Here is a 15,980-nt window from a genome sequence, read left to right on the forward strand (position 1 = left end):
TACCGGCAACTTCCAACGATCGGACTTGCAATTTAAACAACTTTTGATGTTCACAGTTCTTTATCTATGCATACATTTCTTGAAGTCGTTGGATATTCAAAGCCAACTTTACTAGAACAAAGACGATGCAGGAATTAATATGTAAATACTACTAAATTGTGCAATTTTTTATAATTCATTGAAATTATTGTAACTCCTTTGATGTTAAATTAGAATGCTAGTTTAAACAAGAGATCTGTATTATTTAATCGCGTATTTCTATGAATATTTTTTTTGAAACTTTGATCATCTAATGTTCCCGATTACATAAAAATGCATTTGATTTTGATGCCAACTGTGTGCATTAAAAATAGTTTATTTAAAGACGTTCAATTTGTACGACAATATTTCTGAAATAATGGCGGCTTATTTAAGAAGAAATTATATTCCAAGCATTATGAAATCAATACTGAAATCACCTAAACAGTTTAATTTGCAATAAAATGAATATTTGCTTAAAATATACATAATATTATCAATAAAGAAATAAAAATTGATTTTTTGCTTGAGGATTACTAATATGATCTTAACGTTTGTATTTAATACGTGTTTAATAATAATTTTCCGAAGAAATGAATAAATTCAAATGGTTTGAAATTATTCTATATTTACCTGCACACTGGGATTGGATAAATTTAGCGCCATCTCTAAAATATTGTTTACGTTTAATTTTCTATATACGTATTTGCAATTATAGAAATTTGATAGGAATTAATATTATAAGAATAATATTATAAGATAAGAAAGTTTACCACAGATATCAATGATATATATATATTTCTTTTGGTCTCTGTTTGTGAACAGAAAATTTTTATTGGAGAATGGTTCTGCTAACGCGAGTTTTAGGTTATTCGAGTAAGGTAATTTATCATTTATTCAATGCAATAAAATTCATATTTATTTAATTTAGATATGGTAATTTTTAAGTGCGAAAACTATAATATATTAATAATATAAATTTTTATTTACTAGCTACCAAGGAAGTATAAACGCACAGGATTTATTGACAGTTTACGCATTTATGTAGCCGCTGGTTCTGGTGGTTCTGGGTTACATCGTTATGGTGGTTTAGGCGGAGCTGGAGGAAATGTATGTGTTGTTGCAAAAGAGGGCTTAACGTTAAGATCTGTTAAAAATAAGATAGAAAATGTAAAGTTAAAAGCAGAATCAGGAGGTGAAAGTACCAAAAATGGAATTATTGGAACACCTGGAAAAGATTTAACTATAACGATTCCAACTGGTGTGACTGTATATGATGATAGTCGCATTAAACTTGGTAATATACCCTTTTAGTATAATATACACTTGGTAAGACTAATAATAATTGTTTATAAAAAGTTTATCCTTGTATGTTTATGAAAATTTAGGGGAACTAAATTCTGAAAATGAGACATTAATAGTTGCAAAAGGTGGGCTAGGAGGAAGTGAAAATACAGGATATTGTGGACTTAAAGGTGAAAGGCGTGGCATAATACTTGATCTTAAGTTAATTGCTGATGTTGGTTTAATTGGTTTCCCTAATGCAGGAAAAAGTACACTTTTAAATGCAATTTCAAAAGCTAAGCCAAAAATTGCTGATTATCCATGTAAATATTATCTTATACGATACGTGTTATTTTTAAATAATAATTATCTAATTTTATTTATCTTATACATGTTTGTTTTCAGTTACAACTATTAAACCACAAATAGGTATTATAAAATATAATGACTACAGACAAATTTCTGTTGCTGATTTACCAGGTTTAATTGAAGGTGCACATGTAAATAAAGGAATGGGTTTTAACTTTTTAAAACATATAGAAAGAACAAAATTACTACTATTTGTTATAGACATTCAAGGATTTCAGATTTCTGTTAAACACCAATATAGATCTTGTTTAGAAACTATACTTCTATTGAACAAAGAAATTGAGCTATATAAACCTGACTTATTAGATAAACCTGCAATGATTGTAATAAATAAAATGGATACAGAAGGAGCAAATGAAATTTATAAAGACATTGAACCAAAATTAAGTAATTTATCAGAAGCTTCCTTAAAATTTGATGAAGCTATGCAGCCAAAGAAGTTTTTGCAATTTGATGATATTCTGCCTACAGCTTTGATTAAAAAAGACGCAGATGACGTACAACGAATCAAAGAAAAGATACGACATATTATAGATAAATATGAAGAAACAAAAGCTTCTGATCAAAGTAACGAATCAAACGAAGATCGTTTATATGAAAAATTGAAACGTCAAATAAATCGACATGCACCTACGCTTATATAATTTTTTGTCGTTTTAAAATCAGAAAACCTTTTGAAAGGATATAAAAAAAAATACCATTTTGTAAGTTAAAAACAATGATGTAATAACAGGCTCTGATCATCTTACAAAAATGTAACAGTAAATGTTATCACTTAAACTATCTAGTAAAGTTTTCTTTTTATCGGTATCCATTTACATTTTACATTTGCTGCTTGTACTCTTTGAATCCAATTTTCTCCAAATGAAGCTTTAGGTTCTATTTCCACTTTTTCAATTTCACATGGATCTGTAATAATATCTGTACCTGTAATCCATTTTTCTACTCCATTCCATGCTATCATTATTCCATTATCAGTGCATAATTTTGGTGGAGTTCTTATAAATTTATAATCTAATTCTGAGCATACAATACTTAATGCTTTAGCTAGTAAATTGTTACATGCAACACCTCCAGAAATAACCTAATTAATAAGAAAAGGAAAAATATTAAATTGCAGTGAACAACATAGAACCTTCTTAATAATTTTCAAACATACCAATGTACGTTTGTTTTCAGGAAATAATGACATTTTCTCAATAAATTTCATTGCTCTTTGAGTTCTCTGACAGACATGTGTTATAGCAGCTAATTGGAATGCTGCACACAAATTATATACATCAGGAATCAGCATATCAGCAATTATATTATGTTTCTCTTCTTCAAATTTGATGTACCTTTTACATGTATTTTGTATCCCAGCAAAACTAAAATTACAATCATAAAGTCTTGTCATTATGGGTGAAAATGCAAACTGATTAATGTCTGTTGCTTTACTTGCTGCAATCTCTAGAGCTTGGCCTCCACTTAAGGTATTAAATTCTGGAATATTTCTTAATTTCAGTCTTCGTGCTATCTGTAAACATACCTCCCTGTTAACATTAGGTATGTATGTATATTGTAAATAATAGGTTAAAATAAATAATTATTTACCTTATCAAACACTTCTCCAGGTGCATTGTCCTTAGTAGTTCCAAGTAAATAAAATTTACTTGTACTCTCAACAATTCCAAGTAAACAATGACCCCCAGAGATTAATAAAACAAGGTATGGAAAATCAACCTATGTAGATAAAATAAAACACTTTAAATCTTATTTATTATTACTGTTTTATTATATTAATAATATTCAATAAACCTTTTCTTGTATTCTTGCTGTCAAAGCATGAGCTTCCATATGATGTATCGGTATAAAAGGTTTATTTCCAATTTTTGCCAAATATTTTCCAAACTTTGTTCCAATACCAAGAGACGGACGAATACCAGGCTTTACTGTTGTAGCTATAGCATCAATATCTCTTAATTTTAAATTTGCTCTTTGTAAAGCATCCTCACAAACTTTGGTAATGTTATCCCTATGCATCATTTGGGCAATTGTAGGGATTATTCCTCCAAAACTAAAAGACATAAAATGATAATTATAGAAGAGGTAATAATGTTATATTAAGCTTATAACATTATCTGTATTAATATTAATTACTTTAAGTGGTTAAGCTGTTGAGAACTAATAGCTTCACCTAATATGGTACCAGTGCTATCAACAATTCCACAGCCTGTTTCATCACAGCTAGATTCCACTCCTAATATTATAGCTGGTTTATCAGGCTGAGAATTTTGCACCCTTTCCACATCATTTTTATATGAATGTAAGAATGCCCGTGTATTTATAAAATGTTTCTGTTGACATTTGTGAAATAAACGTATAGTCCAAGTCATGTTTCTCTATAAAACTAACTTCTTACAGCGTTGAATATTTTTACTTTTACTTATACAAGGAAGAATGTAAGTTTATAAATTATTGTCATGTCATAATCAGAACATGTAAAACCGCATAAACCATTTTCGTATCAAAGGTTATAATGAAATGTTTATGTCTATTTATATATATATATGTCGAATTCGATAGTGAATCGATACAAATCAACTTCAATTCGAGATTTGTTATCGATATGTCGAAAATAACAATCGATACAACCCACGCAAAGTTTGCTGTCGCGCGGCCATCATAGATATTGCAGCTTTCTCCAAAGTATCGGAAGCAATCGGAAGTTGGATGTACAATGTCGGAACAGTAAGTAATTTCTTCTTTTATCATGATATATAAATATGTTTTGTAATTTTTATGTTCATCTTAATTATCTGCTTACTTTACGTAATCCCAGTAATAATGTTTCTTGTCGAAAAATAGGTGTTATCTACCTTAATAAACATGGAGGTTAGAGTTGCCACCACAAGTTAAAATGACGTATATTGTGTTTCTTCAAACATTATTCAATACACTCTTTTCTTTAGTTAATTTGTTTCTCATATATAATCGTATTTATAATAAACAATATTATACCTTGAATATTTGCTACATACTGTTAAGATTTATTCTAATCTGAGAGCACCATTCGTTTGGTAAATCACTTGTTTGTATTGATCTCGTAAATTTTTTACCGATTTAAAATTAATTCTTTTGTGTGTGAATTGTAATTGAAAAATTTGTAGTTGATTAATATTATATTACATCATGTATACATATACCATAAATATGGGAATTTCACACTTCATTGTACATCAATGTATTGTAACATTAAACAGTTGTTGTTTTTCTTTTTGGTCATTGTTAATGATTGTTTGTCTAGTGATGAAACTATATTGGATGAGGATCTTGGAGATGAAGAATATAATCTAGGCAATGATGAAGAAGAGGCTCTTTTAGCAGACGACTATGAACTGGATAGGGTGAGCATATTGCTGGACCATTATTTTGTTATTAAATAAAAGTTAGAGTATTGTTATATACCATGTGATACATATGATACTACATTAGAAATTCTATAAAAGCTTAAGTTTTGATTACAGAGTCAAGAATTTTTAATCCATTTATGGTCCCATTATTTTATGTAGAATTTGTTAGAATAGTTATTAAACTAATATGATTATTGAAATTATGAATTTATTGAAATTTTTCTTTTAAATATTTTAAAAGATAATGGATTATTGAACATAAATGGATTAATTGCAACATGAATTATTTCCATGTGCTATATAAATAACATATTTTGGTGTAGAAGAAAATAATTAAATATTAATAACATTTCTTTATTCGCTTATGGCTTATATACATTGTGTGTAAGGTTGTAAGATATTAAGATGTATGGATACATCTTAAATTGTAACTTCATACTACATACTTTTTCATTGTATAAGGCTATTATGATTAAAACAAATCATTATTTCTTTGTATGTGCAACTGCTTTGTGTATGAAATTTATGTGTTTATTAAAGTGTCCTATTTATGATATTAATTAACCAAGGGATTCCATCAAATTTGTAAATTTACATTGTAATATGTTTACTATAATAGATCATAATATCTAATATTGGAAATAAATGCGTGAAAATTATTCCATTTTTGCATAGCTGAAAATTTTGTATTTCAAATGTTATTGAATATTAATCTTGGGTTTATAAAATTTTATTGTAATGTTTTTTGATACAACTGTAACTAGGAAAACATGAAAATCCACTGTGAAGATGAAACATGAATTATGTAGAATAAGAATATAACATGCTGAGAATCAATACAGGGAAAATGAAATGCAATTTAATGTAAATTATTTTTGATATTCATATTACATTATTAGTTATTGTGTTTCAGTTTACATGTATGCAATGTAAATTTCATATTTAGATTCTTATTTTCTAGCAGACTGGTACAAATTCAACATTTTTTCTGTATCTATAAAATTCAATATACTTATAAATAATCAGACCTTTATTGCATTAAATATCCTGGATAATGTAAGTTTAATATCTGTTTAAAACAAATGTATGTTTTGTCATATATTTCCTTTCCCCTGTTGTTTCAAAAACATAATATTAAAGATTGTAAACAAAATTGTTGTTAACAATGGGTCAGACCAATGGTATTATATACCACTATTATATATAATTTCGTTAAAATGTTATTTACACAATTTCAACAAATTGTAGTTCAAAATATTTTTGAATTCTATTACTTACAATGTACATGTTGGTATACACGTGTCCAGGTATAAACATCTTTGTTCCGAAGAATGTTTTAATGAAAATTTCGGAGTCGGGGCAATGATACATCGTGAATTATTTCATTAAAACATTGTTTAAAAGTACGTCCAATTTTTTATACTATTAAAATAATATTGTAAGAAAGTTATACTGTTAATTTTCTAAAAACGGATTGTACCACTTTTTTTTTAGCATTTAAGATCATTTATCTGATTTTATTTTCATAAAAAGAAACAGTAGTATGAAATATTCTTAGTATTTATAAATGTAGCAGTTTATTAATGATAATGTTGAATGTTAAAATTCACTCATAGTATGAAATAGTATGCAAACGTAAAATGTATCATGTTGTGATATATCATGCTGCTGTATTCTGAAGTTGTAATGCATTGTACTAAATATTTATAATAATTCTGTATCACGAAGTGGAAGACACGTTATCATTTCACTGAAGGAACATTCATGATTGTTCTAATCATTTGTTCGTATAGTACTACACCACTTCGCATATAGCTAGATACATATGCACACCTGTGTTTGATTACTCATCTGCATGAATTGAACTCGTGTTCTATGACGAGCATTAATGAAATAATTGCGTTTAAATCTTAGCGAAGTAAACTAAAACAAGAACAAAATAGAAAGAAAGAAAAGAAAAAGCGATAGAGTTACAAGAAACTGGTATGGTGATGTGAAACCCAAACCTCTTGCGTATATCCGTTTTAATTATGAAAAAAAAAAAAATAATTTCTTATGCATTTATAAATATATATTTTAATTAAGCGTAGATTGTAACGATCACGGCTAAATATCATATTTTCATTACAAATATTTGGCAATTTAATTCCCTGAGCAGCAGAATAGCTATAAGGGAGAAGAGGAGACAGATGATGTACTGGACTTAGGAGTTACCGACGGACTCGACGACTTAGATGGCGAAGATGAAAATATAGAGTTTAGTAGAAGCAAAACCGATAGACGCGATGATAATGATTTTTACGAGGACGGGGATCAGCTAGAGATTCAATCAAAGTATTACGAGCAAGATGAACTTAACGAGTACAAAAGCGAACAAACGCGTCAACACGATGAACATTCTGCGATCGATAGCGTTAACACATCAAGTAACATTGGAAAGGGGGACTTGCGAGAGAAGTTGCAAAAGAATGCAAAAATCTATTCTGGAAATGGGCAAGGTTTGGAAGACGATGAATGCGAAGAGGCCAAGGAAAGAAGGAACAGATTTCAAAATGAAAGAACCATAGTTTCTCCGAAAATGAATAATAACATACCAGAAACTTTAGAGAACGTAGTAACAGCCGAACGTTCGTTCAGAGGCCGAGGAAGAGGTCGAAGCACAAGAGGAAGTCGCGGTGGAAGATTTAACATACAAAATACTGGAAATTTCAATCCAAGGTACACCTTTCTCTTTACTTCTGTTATACTAATTAGTTATCGCGTCGGTCAACCTGTAAAGCTTATAGAATATATTCCAGGTTTAATAATGCGCGTAGCACAAACTTTGATGGTCAACCACCAGTGTGCAGACCTCCGCTGCTTGAAACGAGACCACCGTTTCTCCTTGGAGTACCAAGCAACATGCAGAATCAACAGATTATTTATCAACAACAAAATTCTCAAGTACAACCTTTCCAGCATTATTCTACAAATGGTCCACTTCCACCAGGTCCGACACATTTTCTAGACAACAGACCACAATTGAATCCTAATCAATTTCAAGGTCAAGTAGGAGGTCCTAGAGTAATTGGGCCGAGGATAGATTATGGGCACCGTGGTGGGTTGGCAGGACCAGGACCAGGAGCATCGTACAATCATCCTCCTAATCAACCACCATACGTCCAAATTCAACCGGGACCGTTTCAAAACTCCGGCGTGCTTATGCAAGACAACCAGCAACGATTGATGCAAAATAATCAAGGTCCGGTGTTGCAAGGAAATGCTGGAGGATCGCTTCTTGGAAATCTGAATTCAGTGGTACCACCTGGAACATCGGCGCCGTTGTTACAAGCTGGAAATCAGCCATTACCTATGCAAGGCTTTCCACGGCAAACATCTTCCCAGGGGCCACCGCTTATCAATCATCCAAACGTGCAAATACCCAATCAATCACCATTCGAAAATAGACCACCTTTTCAAGAGCCTCCGTTTGAAAATCGTCCTGTATACGATTCGAGGTCCGGCTATTCCGATCAAGTACCTACCAGCCAATTTAATACTAATACGTTACCTGTACCGCAACAGTCCACTTCCAATGTACCCAATGTACCTTTACCTCCAGGGCACAAGATTTTAATCAATCCTCACTTTCGAGGATCTGTTCAATCAACGAACGATGGTAAGTGCTTTAAAAAACTTCTATCTAGAAAATCATTTAATTCGTTGCTCATTTCACTCACGGTATTCTCTTCTAAATTCTGAACAGCAAGACTCATATGGGATTCCACCCAGCAACAGCAACAACAACCATCTTTGTCGTCTCAAATTCCTGGTAGTCAGTTTTCCCAGTCTGCTATCTCTTATCAAAATCAAAGTTCGTATAATCAAACACAACAAGGCTCGTCGCATTACCAACAAAATTATCAACAAAATAAGAGCGATGTAAGTATTTCGAGACCCGTGTGTTTCCCAACGTTTTGGATAACACTCTGTAATTTATTTTACGTAGGACCCGTATGCATACTTTTCGGATGTATGGCAGGAAAACAAACCTCAGAAAAGTCAGAGTTCAGCACCGAGTAAGCAGTATCCTTCGGATAGTAATTACCCACGGGAAAGTAGCTATGAATACAGCTCAAAGTATAAATCAGATCAGTGGGATCAGAAGGACAGTTACCAAGATGTAAGTAAAGTAGAAATTAGTATAGAGGAATTTTAGTTGAAACATTTATTACGCACTAGGATCATAGAGGAGTTCATCAAAGTTATCGTGATCGAGATTTGTCATCGAAAACCAGGAGCGATCATGTTTCAAGAAGCAGAGCACCTTCGTCAAACTCATACCGTGATAATTACGACCAAAATCATGTACAGAAATCAAATAACAGATCTGCAAATCCATCGATAAGACCTAGATTACCACAGAAAAGAATTCCCGACTCGTCGGATAGACCTTTACGAGATTTAAGCCCAAAGCGAATAAAACCTAGCAACAGAAATCTTCAAGAAGTACGAACGGTGGATACGTTGAATACTGTGGGCAATGAAAAAAAAGTATGCACTTTCGTATGTATAATTTTGTTTCTTTTAGTATGATATACAGTTTTTCTATATAAATCATTTTAGGACGAAGATAATGACCCGGAAATGCAGGAGTATAGAAAAAAAATGGAAGAACAAAAGCGGCTCAGAGAAAAGATTTTACGTGAGAAGGAAAATAGGCGAAAAATGGCCGCAATGGAGAAACAAAATGAAGAGGCAAAAATCGACAGTAGTACGCGTATGTATTATCTTCCCATAAGCTGCAAAAACAAATAATAATACTCAGAAATGTACTTACTTGTACGTGCGTATTGCATTTTCTAGCAGGTGAAAATACGCAGGATACAAAATCTACGTCGACGCTTATGGGAGTTGTAAAAGATGCTTCCGTAAATAAAGGACACACCGGTGTTGGAAGAGGACGTGGTCGTCCTATGAATACACAAACTACAGAGGTACAACACTAAAATAGTCACTTCTTTTTTCAATTGTTAGCTACGTATGAAATTTGAAACGAGTGTCTTTTTTAAACATTTATTCTTATAGAAATAGCTAATAGTGTACGCAGTCTCCATTTTTTGGGAGACAATTACAAGCAGTCTCTGCTTAATGCATGAATCAAGTAAAACGTGTTCACGTAGTAAAAATTTTATTTGTACATAATACGCGGAAATGGTATTCGTTTTTTGAATATATTGTACATAAATCTTAATATAGTGTACATATGTATTTGACGTATGTGCACACACAGGCGCATGTATATAAAAACAAATTATTTTGGTAATTACCAACTTCAAAGTTCTTTTTGTTGAATAGCAGAATGCGTTGTTGCATTTTCTAGCCACTAGGAAAAAAGGGTAAATCATTCTTAAGTATTTATTATTGTTCAAATGACAGCATACAAATTTTAAACAAAATATTAATAAATAAAATATGTGTATATATATATTTGTATATATATACATACACATCTATTAGATTTTTCTGTATATTTTTTACACATGTTTCAATAAACTATATATTTTTAAATACTTTTTGTTCCTTTTCATTTCCTCCAAGTTTTGAGTTATTTCTTTTCTTTATATTTTATATCATCATTTCTTGTTCATTGTGTGTTGCTAACATTTATTCATGTAGTATAGCGTTTAAAACAAATGTTTATTTAATCGATCAATTCTTTTATTAATTAATATAAATTTATATCGAACCATATTTAAGTATTTTTGTGTGTAAATTCATTAATTATGTTTTTCTGTTTAACGAGATTCAGTAATTTAACACATACATCTTGATTATTTTTGTTATAGGCTATGGAGAAACCATCGTGCATACGAATCGTTCGAACAGTACAAACTGTACAATCCAACGATTCTGTCGATTCTGCAAAAGACAGTAACGCAGGACACACGATTAACCAAGCCGGTGAACATGCAAAAGTCTTGAATTCTCAGACTGGAGCTAGAAGAATCGTAATCCAAAAATCCTTATCAAATACACAAAAAGTTGCTACTAGCATACAGAAAACGGTATCAAATCTGCAAAAGGGTCAACCGCCGGTACAAAAAGTAATTAATACTATCCAAGGTGGAGTTCAAAAAGTTGGACAAAGTCAGTCTGATGTGTTAAAAAAAATAACGAATACCGGACAAAGAATTGGAGGTAATCCGCAAAGAATTGTTAAACAAAAGTCACCAGGAAATCTGCAGAAAAATGTAATTAACGTACAAGAAGTAACAAATGCTAATGCGCAAAAAGTTTTTGTTAATACACACAATAATCAAAGAGTTGTACTTCAAAAAGCGTCGATTCAACAAAAAAAAGTACCAGAAATAAAAACAAATACCGTGAGAGTAGAAAATTTAGCAGCAAGTACTTCTGAAGCGCAAATTAGGCGTATGTGTCAAAGCATCGGGACAATCGAGGTGACTATTTTTGCATGAAAACAAAATTTTAATGCTTATTGGCGATAGTATTGCAAATTTATAAAGCTTTGCGTATGGTGTTTATTTTTATTTTTAAAACAGTTTCTTTTTATAACTTTATTAAACTTTGTTTTTTTAATTATATTTTTGATAATTTTTGTCATGCTTGTTTTATTTGAAATATTCAATTATTTGTATTAATGACTATAATGTCCTTAAATGTTCTGTCAATTTCTTACCAAAGTATATTTAGTACAAGAAGTTGTATCCCAGTGTAATTGCAATAAGATCATTGTCTTAATTTCATTTTATGTTTATTTTATATTTGATAATGTGCAGTTATTTTCATAAGAAAATTAAAATGAGTTTTTCGTTTTTTCAATACAGTATCCGCTCGATAAATAATCAAGTTCTGGAATCTAGAGACCAGGTTTTTCAAGAAGTGGTTATTTATCGAATAGCCAGTATGCAAATTAAACGTAACGCCGTATAATGATAAAACAAGTTACGCGTGCATGAGTTTATAATTTGTGTAAATGTGAGACATTCCTAACAATTTATTGAGCGGCTACTGTATTTTTTAATATGTGGTTTATCTCTTGACAATGGTATTAGTCATTTTTATTGCTTAATTTGTTATTATAATTTTATTATATTTTTGTAACCAATTTATCATATTGTTTCTTTTTTATTTTTATTTTTTTAAATAAAAACTATATTTCTTAATTTAATAATTATTTGCTTATATTATTCCTGTTGTAGAGCATACAAATGGGCGAGCGTAGTGCAACAATTGTGTTTAAGACGCAGTCCGCTGCTATGGTGTTTCATAAAAAATACCAACGTAAAATGCTAGACCTTTCGCTGATAACAGTTCGCCTCGTATCGCAATCGAGCGGAATAAAGACCACAACTGGAGTTGCGAAAGTTTCTTAAGGAAAATATCAAATGCATCTCTTCTAATATATCGGAACCAAAAAAAAAAAAAGAAGAAAAAATATATAGTATTATTTGTAATTATGTTAAGAAAATAACGACCTTTCGATTCATTGATGCAGCCTGCATATAATTTAACATGCATTTTATATTTTGCGAGTTCTTTGTTCAAAACATACAATATGCAAAGACTTCAAAAGGAACATATTTTTGGCTGCAAATAAACTGTATAATATACCTTCACGAATGAAGGTAGAATAATTCAATTTGTATATATGTCAAATGCAATGTATATTTCATATGGAAATACATGTGGTAGATTTAATAATATATTATGCATTTAAATGCTACAGTTTAATGTGTAGCACAGTGCTAAGCTAATTAATTTATAATTTTAAGCACAGAAACATAACACATGTCATTATACAGGACATAAATTATACTTACAAATGAATGATGTGTAATACTTTAAATTTAAATATCATTAATGATAATTATATTTACAAAGACGTGTCTGTTAAACACTAATCATAATCCTATTTTAATGTGTATGTGTATACACTCTCACCAATCTTGTGTCGTAATATTACTTAAAAGTTAAATATTTTCTTTAACTTTAGTTAAGTTTATTGCCATCAGATGTACAACAATATGTTTAACACATTTATTGACATTTTGATGAACTATATTTACTTTACGCGAGTAATGAAAGTCGGTCGCGGCGGGGAATATAAATCAGCCGCCTCGCGGCGAAGCGCGTCAGTATGTTTTCTGACGCCGAAGAGGAAGGAGTGCGCTCCTGCCTTTCGATCGCAGCGCCATCTATACAAAAATGGCGGAAACTATTCGACAACTTACCTATCGATTTTCCGAAATGTATACTGGCGCCGTCTGTCGGGAAAATACTTATCGACTGTAGTCGGTAAGTAGTTTCCGCCGCTTTGTATAGATGGCGCTAACCTCACCCGGGGGTGTCTGAAACCCCCAAAATTATGACCCCTCGAGAACAAAGGCATACCCGATCCTTTTATATGTCTAATCACAGATTACACTCTACAAGACACTTCATGATCTTTCATGAAAAAAATACTTAGTAAATCAGTATTTGTCAATTTAATGTTTTAATTAAAAATCCGGGTTTCTTGAATTATTGTAAATGTACCAATATCGACATGGCTTCAACTGAACTTGATTGGGGTAAATATGCAGACGAGCAGGAAAAGTTATCTGCGAAGGTAATGTTTTTCTCCATATACACCACCGGCGTAACCTTATTTCTGTTTATTATTGTATGTATATATATACGTTCATAATTCGAGAAGATACGTTCATTCCATATTTCTATTGCTTGGTTTCATATTACTGCCATTTATTTAATAATCAAATTGATTTTAATTATTTTAAATGAGACAAACTTTTACGTTTGAATGTTGTATTTCAAAATCCTATATAACGACGCTTTTTTTTTTGTACTGAAATTTTGTTGTTTCTTTTTTGTTTCATTCGATATTTAATTCATTTGGTAGAAAACAATGTTGTTTGTTATTTTAATCATTATCAACAGGTGTCCAGCTTAAATTTAGACAAACCTGTTAAAGACAGCAATGCAAGTACAGACTCCAAGAGTGATGATGGAACAGACGAACAGATCTCCCCTGCAGAAAAATCTTTACTTCAAAAAATTATACGTAAGGGCTTGATAGAAACAACAAAGGATCTAGAGATTCAGAGAAAAGATCCATCTTCCCCATTATACAGTGTCAAAACATTTGAAGCACTTCATCTGTTAGTATTTTTAGCTATTAACTCCTTTATATGAATACAGTCCTTTTTGAATTATACATTACAATATTCATTATAGTAAACCAGCCCTCTTAAAAGGAGTATATTCTATGGGATTCAATGCCCCATCAAAAATTCAAGAAACTGCATTACCTACTTTGCTTGCTGACCCGTAAGTTTCTTTTGTAAATTAAAGCTTGTTTAAATATATATTAGATATAGAAAATATATGACAAATATAAAATGTGAAAAATTATTTGCAGGCCTCAAAATATGATTGCTCAGTCACAATCTGGAACTGGTAAAACAGCAGCCTTTGTGCTAGCAATGCTTAGTAGAGTTGATACTACTAAGAATTACCCTCAAGTACTTTGTTTGTCGCCAACTTATGAATTAGCTATACAAACAGGAGAAGTAGCAGCTAAAATGTCTGCATTTTGTAGTGAAATAAAAATAAAATATGCTGTTAGAGGAGAAGAAAGTAATATTCGCTTAATATTAATTTTATCATTTTCAAACATACTTTTTAAATAGAAATTTAGTTTAATCCTTTTAATTATTTCAGTAAGTCGTGGATCAAAAATTACAGAACACATTATTATTGGAACTCCGGGAAAAGTATTAGATTGGGCTGTTAAATTCAAATTCTTTAGTTTAAGTAAAATATCGGTTTTCGTTTTGGATGAAGCAGATGTAATGATTGCAACACAAGGTCATCAGGATCAATGCATTCGTATTCACAAGTAATGACTAACAGCACATTTCAGAGTTCAGATGTCACGTTTATCTTTTCACATCATTTATATTAAAATAATATTTACAGGCAACTCCCACGTACATGCCAGATGATGTTCTTTTCCGCAACTTATGAACCAGAAGTAATGAAATTTGCAGAAATTATAGTCAATAATCCTTTGATAATACGATTGTTGAAAGAAGAAGAGAGTTTAGATAACATTAAGCAATACTATGTGAGATGCAAAGATTTAGATGAAAAATATGCAGCTATTACTAATATTTATGGTGTAATAACAATAGGACAAGCAATTATTTTTTGCCACGTAAGATATTTCTAAATTTTCCATAGTTTAATATTATATTTACTTCGAAACTGTAAACATTATTTTACATTTAAATATAGACCAGAAGGACAGCCAATTGGTTATCGGAAAGAATGACGAAAGATGGTCATGCGGTAGCTGTTTTATCCGGTGAATTAACTGTAGAACAAAGAATATCAGTTTTAGATCGATTTAGAGCTGGTCTCGAAAAAGTTCTCATCACAACCAATGTCTTGGCCAGAGGTAATAACAAGCTGTTTGTTTGCAGTTGTTAAACGTTTAAAGAATCGTAACCATTTGGTATTGTTTATAGGTATCGATATTGAACAAGTAACTATAGTAGTAAATTTCGATCTTCCAATGGATCAAAGTCGACAGGCAGATTGTGAAACGTATTTACACCGAATCGGTCGAACAGGACGATTCGGTAAATCTGGAATTGCTATTAACCTAATAGATTCACCACATGCAATGCAACTTTGCAAAGATATAGAAAAACATTTTGGAAAGAAAATACATTATCTTGATGCGGAAGATGCAGATGAAATAGAAAAAATTGGAGCCTAGATTGATATGTAAGAGATACAATTATGCTTTCTATTAAATAGGCGTAAACATATTGTAATACTTCTTTTAAAAAATAGACATTTGTATTCTTAATATCTGATCTCTGTATGTCTTTCCAAAGCACATTT

The 15,980-nt window shown here is 31.0% G+C and overlaps 4 protein-coding genes and 1 long non-coding RNA gene across 6 annotated transcripts; 4 read left to right on the forward strand and 1 right to left on the reverse strand.

Annotated features, from left to right (window-relative positions):
- Nucleotides 1–664: 664 nt before the first annotated feature.
- Nucleotides 665–2,454, forward strand: LOC114880785 (GTP-binding protein 10 homolog). 2 transcript variants are annotated; one of them, XM_029197172.2, is made up of 5 exons: nt 665–899; nt 1,012–1,315; nt 1,407–1,493; nt 1,566–1,625; nt 1,708–2,454. In XM_029197172.2, exons 1-5 carry the CDS (start codon nt 861–863, stop codon nt 2,313–2,315), a joined length of 1,098 nt encoding a protein of 365 aa, XP_029053005.1. In that variant the 5' UTR covers nt 665–860; the 3' UTR covers nt 2,316–2,454. The 2 variants fall into 2 exon arrangements, with proteins under 2 accessions (XP_029053005.1, XP_046145666.1); XM_046289710.1 differs by having other exon boundaries at nt 1,407–1,625.
- A 1-nt stretch (nt 2,455) lies between these two features.
- Nucleotides 2,456–4,190, reverse strand: LOC114880784 (probable tRNA N6-adenosine threonylcarbamoyltransferase, mitochondrial). Its single transcript, XM_029197170.2, has 5 exons — nt 3,811–4,190; nt 3,469–3,727; nt 3,265–3,393; nt 2,831–3,187; nt 2,456–2,755 (listed from the first exon to the last, which is right to left on the reverse strand). Exons 1-5 carry the CDS (start codon nt 4,044–4,046, stop codon nt 2,456–2,458), a joined length of 1,281 nt encoding a protein of 426 aa, XP_029053003.1. The 5' UTR covers nt 4,047–4,190.
- On the forward strand, nt 3,115–3,426 carry LOC114880788. Its single transcript, XR_003790156.1, has 2 exons — nt 3,115–3,216; nt 3,285–3,426. It is a non-coding gene; the product is annotated as an uncharacterized LOC114880788 (long non-coding RNA).
- A 97-nt stretch (nt 4,191–4,287) lies between the features above and the next one.
- On the forward strand, nt 4,288–12,949 carry LOC114880781 (RNA-binding protein 33-like). Its single transcript, XM_029197163.2, has 11 exons — nt 4,288–4,401; nt 4,958–5,057; nt 7,222–7,781; nt 7,862–8,721; nt 8,809–8,984; nt 9,052–9,225; nt 9,285–9,596; nt 9,669–9,822; nt 9,909–10,039; nt 10,892–11,506; nt 12,269–12,949. The coding sequence occupies exons 1-11, from the start codon at nt 4,391–4,393 to the stop codon at nt 12,440–12,442; spliced, it is 3,267 nt and encodes a 1,088-aa protein (XP_029052996.2). The 5' UTR covers nt 4,288–4,390; the 3' UTR covers nt 12,443–12,949.
- Nucleotides 12,950–13,462: 513 nt separating this feature from the next.
- Nucleotides 13,463–15,945, forward strand: LOC114879845 (DEAD-box helicase Dbp80). Its single transcript, XM_029195175.2, has 8 exons — nt 13,463–13,677; nt 14,007–14,227; nt 14,304–14,396; nt 14,488–14,705; nt 14,790–14,967; nt 15,048–15,285; nt 15,366–15,528; nt 15,599–15,945. The coding sequence occupies exons 1-8, from the start codon at nt 13,615–13,617 to the stop codon at nt 15,850–15,852; spliced, it is 1,428 nt and encodes a 475-aa protein (XP_029051008.1). The 5' UTR covers nt 13,463–13,614; the 3' UTR covers nt 15,853–15,945.
- Nucleotides 15,946–15,980: the final 35 nt, after the last annotated feature.

This window comes from Osmia bicornis, chromosome 2 (genome assembly GCF_907164935.1).
Source record: "Osmia bicornis bicornis chromosome 2, iOsmBic2.1, whole genome shotgun sequence".
Taxonomy (NCBI): Eukaryota; Metazoa; Arthropoda; class Insecta; order Hymenoptera; family Megachilidae; genus Osmia; species Osmia bicornis.

Excerpts from the sequence above, each read along its gene's own strand:
- LOC114880785 (XM_046289710.1), top strand. The coding sequence starts at position 861 with ATGGTTCTGCTAACGCGAGTTTTAGGTTATTCGAGTAAG. Across the intron at positions 900-1,011 it reads TTTTAGGTTATTCGAGTAAG|CTACCAAGGAAGTATAAACG; the intron begins GTAATTTATCAT and ends TTTATTTACTAG. Across the intron at positions 1,626-1,707 it reads AAAAATTGCTGATTATCCAT|TTACAACTATTAAACCACAA; the intron begins GTAAATATTATC and ends GTTTGTTTTCAG.
- LOC114880784 (XM_029197170.2), bottom strand. The coding sequence starts at position 4,046 with ATGACTTGGACTATACGTTTATTTCACAAATGTCAACAGAAACATTTT. Across the intron at positions 3,188-3,264 it reads CTGGAGAAGTGTTTGATAAG|ATAGCACGAAGACTGAAATT; the intron begins GTAAATAATTAT and ends GTATGTTTACAG. Across the intron at positions 2,756-2,830 it reads CTGAAAACAAACGTACATTG|GTTATTTCTGGAGGTGTTGC; the intron begins GTATGTTTGAAA and ends CTTATTAATTAG.
- LOC114880781 (XM_029197163.2), top strand. Across the intron at positions 5,058-7,221 it reads ACGACTATGAACTGGATAGG|CAGAATAGCTATAAGGGAGA; the intron begins GTGAGCATATTG and ends TTCCCTGAGCAG. Across the intron at positions 7,782-7,861 it reads ACTGGAAATTTCAATCCAAG|GTTTAATAATGCGCGTAGCA; the intron begins GTACACCTTTCT and ends AATATATTCCAG.
- LOC114879845 (XM_029195175.2), top strand. The coding sequence starts at position 13,615 with ATGGCTTCAACTGAACTTGATTGGGGTAAATATGCAGACGAGCAGGAA. Across the intron at positions 13,678-14,006 it reads AGGAAAAGTTATCTGCGAAG|GTGTCCAGCTTAAATTTAGA; the intron begins GTAATGTTTTTC and ends CATTATCAACAG. Across the intron at positions 14,968-15,047 it reads CAATGCATTCGTATTCACAA|GCAACTCCCACGTACATGCC; the intron begins GTAATGACTAAC and ends TAATATTTACAG.